The 5,473-nt window shown below is 39.1% G+C and overlaps 1 protein-coding gene across 1 annotated transcript; it reads left to right on the top strand.

Annotated features, from left to right (window-relative positions):
- The first annotated feature begins 3,291 nt into the window (after positions 1-3,291).
- Positions 3,292-5,236, top strand: tmem184c (transmembrane protein 184C). The gene is made up of 3 exons (XM_010768654.1): positions 3,292-3,892; positions 4,366-4,496; positions 4,578-5,236. Exons 1-3 carry the CDS (start codon positions 3,776-3,778, stop codon positions 4,627-4,629), a joined length of 300 nt encoding a protein of 99 aa, XP_010766956.1. The 5' UTR covers positions 3,292-3,775; the 3' UTR covers positions 4,630-5,236.
- The last annotated feature ends 237 nt before the right edge of the window (positions 5,237-5,473 follow it).

Here is a 5,473-nt window from a genome sequence, read left to right as displayed (position 1 = left end):
TTATAAGTGTGTTTTGCACACTTGTGTACAGAAAAAAGGGTGATATCTGTACAATTTTCATTTTACCACTATTCATCGGAGCAAAATTAATAATCTTTGGAAAATGGAATTCATGTATTTTTGTTTTCATTTTACTGCTGCTTATATCAATAAAACCATTTACATCTCCACTGTAAGGAACAAGGTGGTTTATTATCGTCATTTTTCCGGGAAGTCGAGAGGGCCCCTTCTGTTTTTCATCTGCGTCTGGGAGAAAGAGCGTCTGGAAGTGATTAGAAACACACTATGACCAGCTTGGCAACTGAGCCCTTAGGGTTGTGAATGTCAGCGGAGAGGATGTGAACGGCTTCGATGGGAATTTGATACATAAGACTAACTTCTCATCTGTGTTGCCAAAAGAGGAATCAAGGACAACAAAGTTTGACCATTTCTTATCAGTTTTTTTGTGAAATATTGACTTTGATGATGTGAAAGGATTCCAAATGATTTTGCTTATAATAAATGTCACCATAGCCATAAATTTAATTTGCTCAAAACTGAATAGCATTAATGAAAGCAGCACTTGATTCAATGCAAAAAACACATTTGAACTATAGTTTATTTAATATAACAAGCTTTTGGTTTAGTTTGAACCCATTAAAGGAAGCACAAGCTGTAGCAAGACTGACTCTGGCAACTTCTCATTATTCTGTGTCCACTTTGCTGTAAGCAAAAGTGTCATTAACCCAAAGTTACACTCTCAAACAGAGAAAAAAACCAGAGCCATGTAATCCTACACAAAGCCGCAAAACACCCAAGACCAACAGAACATAGCAGCGGCCGTGGTTTCATCGGACGTTGGCTTGTTGTTTGTTTCAGCAAGTTGGCGATAAGTCTCAGCCAGGTCATAAACTTTGTGAAACTGGCCCATATTCCTCCTATGAAATCATGCCACAATCACGCTAGAGTGACCTTGAAATAAATAATTGCTCAAAACGTTGATGATGAAACAAATTGGAGCATGTTTGGAGCTTTTCTGGGAAGTAACAGAGATAAATAGGGAGAGTGAGAGAAATTGAGAGAGAAAGAAAAGTGAAGTGGTTTGAGCTCTGTGGAATTTGGTGGGAACGCAGTTTCTTGCCAGCCTTGAATTGAATTAAACTGAAAAACAAATAATAAAGGATCTCAAAGGTCCAAAAGTGCTACTCCATGCAGAGCTTATTCAGATTTGAAAGCAGATACAAAGTTGCTTTGGAAGGCATTCCCTCTTCTGCAAAAAGAAAAGCAGGATTTCACATTTATATCATGTTACTAAAATGATTAGTCAATTAACCTAGGCCTCGGTATGTTAGAATAGAAGACTGTACACAAGACCCAAAGAGGGGTAAGACAGGGGAGGTCAGTGATGGCCATGCAGCTCCTATTCGCCCTGGGGCTTTCAAGCCGGTTAATCCATCCATGAGTGAGTAAGTCTGACATGACCTGTACATAAAGGATAAGGCAGGCAAATTCTAAATATGTTTGTCTTTGCAAGCAAACCCCTTGAAAAGACACTAAATATAAGGGTGACAAGTCACAAATATACACCTTTAATAGGGTAAAAAATAACCTATGAACATGAGTCAAGTAAATATTGTAAATGTTGGGGACTGTTTTTGGTCCATATTTGGTGTCCTGGGTATTTACTGCAGCAGGACAGTATATCTGTTATTGAGTTAAGCTACAGTGTCTTACATTACAGTGTTCATGATAACGTAGGAATGTGTGGCTCCTTTAGGTGATTTTAACAGTTTTTGAACAAAAAAGGAGGTCAATGGCAGAGTGGAATAGGCTATATCAGAGTTTAAAGAGACTCTTGCTTTTAAATAACTGCTGTTCATGTTCACTTATGTTGTTGTTCAGGAACAGATGAACTGAAGCGTACACCCTCACTGACTCTGAACATTTCCTGACACAAAGGCCTATGGCAGACGTATTAAGATAAATAAGTAATTGTTGAACAATTGAAGACTTGTGTATTCCTCTGACAAAGGAGGTGCACTTTGGCTGATGCATTATATCTCAGTAATCAGACAGTAAGTCTCCTCCTTTGGTGTGCATTGATTATTATTATTCCTCAGACTTATACATTCTACTTACCCTGTCTACGTGTGTTTCCTGTAAGGAACATACTGTACGACGTACTTCACCCTAATGGCTATGATTCCGTGAGACATAATGGACGCTGCATCCTTAATGCTAAAATCTGTTTTGGGTCTGATCAAACACAGCATATGTTTATCTACCCTGCCCTTACATGGCTGTACCCTGTGTGCCGCTTTGCATGGCAATCCCTCCAAGCTATCCACGCTGGCACTCGCTTGCATGTCTTGTGGCAAAGACTATTTCTAATTCATTAAAGCCAAAAGGATTAATTCAAAATTCATGAACAATCTGTCCTGCTACAACCAGTGATTTCTGTGACTGTGGGGCAGTGGAGACATGGAGCAACAGAAAGGAAAGTTCTGCCTCCCTCGTTTTACTGGAAGACACACAAACACAAACATACTCAAACATGTGCAAATACACGTGCACAGTCTGCACACAAGAGCGGAAGGTAAGGAGGAGGTTCTGATGGGTGTTCTTAATTACATTGTTAATGCAGGATTTAGATTAGAAAAATACAACACAAAGCACAGGCTGTGCACACTTCTAGTTGTGTTCATCTTAATCCTTGAAGACCAGGGCAAACAAAACTAAATGTATAAGAGGAAACAGATGCAAACAATATAATACCAATTACTACAAATGTAGGACCAGTTTCTTGTAAAAAAAAACAAAAAAAAAACGGCTGGGCATACTAAAATAAACAACCCCTACCCATACATTCACTTTCAATGGCTTCAAAATAGGCCTTAAATACAAACTAATAAATGAAGCACAGATTAATTCATTGGTGGGTAATTATAATGGAGATGGGAGTATATTTTAGGACCGTTATTTTTTTAATATTAACTTACCAATTGCCTAAACAGCACAAAGAAAAAGGACCCCATGTTGTAAGTCTGTATAGCTTTAAAGTGCAATATACAACTGTAAAAATGGGGCCCAGTTTGAATCCACTACAATGGCTTTTAGGCATAGTATCAAGGTAAATGATAATTCGCATACTGCCATCTGCTGGCGATACACAGATCATGTGATCAATGCAAACAAAACAAGCCCCAAGTAACGTCAGAATGGAAAAGCAATCTCTCTTTAGCGATTGGCTGATTGTCTCGATTCCACCAATCAGATACAACATTGTAGCCGGGACTACGTATGACGCAGGCAACAGGAAGAACACATTAAACGGCAATTACTTTTGAGGAAAGTTTTAACAGCGAGAAGCTACCAAAACAAATAGTGTAAAGAATGAATTTGTCTAGAGAGAGGATTGATATATCAGCGATGAGTTTTATTTTATTTTGGTAGACATTGAGGCACTTTCATCCGTTCAGACTGGATCATCTGCTCTGTTTGTTTACATAATGAAAAGCTGACTAGCTAACGTTAGCAACCTAGCTTGACAAATCGAGTCATATGAGCTGTTATCTTCCAGCAGCTTTGTCCTCAGTCACGAGTGTGAATTCACATTATTGGGATAGCTAACGTACCTGTACACAAGTGAGAGGTTGTCCTGTGTCTCGCAGAGCCTTTTGAAGAATAACAATGCAAAGCTAACGTTTAATGTGTGGAGCGTTAGGTCATTTGTTTTGTCACCTGCTAACCTGCAGCTAGTTTATAAAGGCCTTGCCTGCAGCGTCTTCATGTCAACATGCCTTGTTCCTGTGGCAACTGGAGAAGATGGATCCGGCCGCTGGTCGTCGTGCTTTATATATTGTTGCTCCTAGTCGTCCTGCCACTGTGCATCTGGGAACTGCAGAAGTCAGGGGTCAGTTCAAACAATTGCTGGATATGATTCATATGTTGCTTAATTTGACATTCAGTTCTTAATTGTACATTCTGTTCTTGTTTATCCTATGCTATTTTACTTGTATGTAGACTCCTGCATTGACTTTGTCTCTTGCTACATTCTCTGCAACATTTATTTTATTGTATTTTATTTTACATGTAGTTTACTTATTCTGCAATACTTGCATATTGGTCTTGCAACATTCTCTTTGACCATTTTTATTTTATTTCTACTCCGTTTCCCTTTTGCCTGTTTTCTTTACATTTGTTGTCTTTATATATCCTTATGTTACATTGTTGGAGAAGCCTGGGACTTGAATTTGTATTCTGTTGGTTTAACACAGTGGTGAAATGTAACTGAGCACGCCTGGTACTTGACTACAAAATCAGCTTTTACTTAAATGTAAAAACAAGTGATTTGAACTTTGTCTGTTTCTTCCCATGTAATGACAGGTTGGCACTCATAACAAAGCATGGTTCATCGCTGGGATATTTGTCTTCATGACCATACCCATATCATTATGGGGCATCCTGCAGCATCTGGTTCACTACACTCAGCCAGAGCTTCAGAAACCCATCATCAGGTAAAGAAGTCAGCAGGCATGCCAATCATGAACAACAGTCTGAAACTGCTATTTAATCATTTGTGTCTGTTTGTGTTTCAGAATACTGTGGATGGTCCCAATCTACAGCTTAGACAGTGTGAGTTGTGTATAATATTATGATTACATCCATTGTGGAACACACTGTGCATATAGGTGTCATATGTAGGCATCCACAGACTTGCTGTAGCTTTGAAAAACACACCAACACAACATATTACCATTCAGGGACGTGCACAGACATTTGGAGTGGCTATTGCTCTAAACTGGAAAAAGGGCCTCCCAGTTCAATAGGCATTATTCTTATCATTATCATTCTTTATGAGCGCAGTAACGGTAAGGTATCTAATTACTTATTTATTTAGTATTCCATAACTTAATAACAGAGATGGTCAAACTGAAGTAGGGACATGGCAGAAATCCTACAATGAAGCGGGACAGTGAAGTGTTCTCCTGTGAGAGGGTGAGGGAGTTTACAGGGTAAAGGACGCAGAAAGAAAGAAGCACAATAACATATTTAGGTGTTTTTATTTTTTAATCAACCGATGGTGTCAAGAGGAAGTAAAGTCCCCTGGTTTGTCCCCTATACTCTAACGCCAGGCAGGCATTTGGTGTGATCACCATAGCCATATGAGGCCGGAGGGCTTTCCTTTGCTTCCAGCTGTCAGATTGTAAACAAAGTCACGTGACTTGGGGCTGACAAAGTGTGTTTCCCGCAGTGAGACGCCACAATACTAATTGTGGGCTTATCATGTTGATTCGGCCACAACAGAAAAAAGAAAAAACAACTCTCGCTCTCTCCAGAGGGGCAGGTCAGACAAAAAGGCNACGCAGCCTGCGACGTAGCCTAACTAGGAGTCTAGTGGACGGTATCAGTACATCAAAACATTTAATTTTCTTCTTTTTATTAATTACTTTGTTTATAAAATTTATAAACAAAGTAATTAATAAAAAGAAGA

Source organism: Notothenia coriiceps, unplaced genomic scaffold (assembly GCF_000735185.1).
Source record: "Notothenia coriiceps isolate Sejong01 unplaced genomic scaffold, NC01 NC01_scaffold00000339, whole genome shotgun sequence".
Lineage (NCBI taxonomy): Eukaryota > Metazoa > Chordata > Actinopteri > Perciformes > Nototheniidae > Notothenia > Notothenia coriiceps.
Note: the sequence above shows the minus strand (reverse complement) of the source record. Positions and strands in the feature narration are given on the sequence as shown.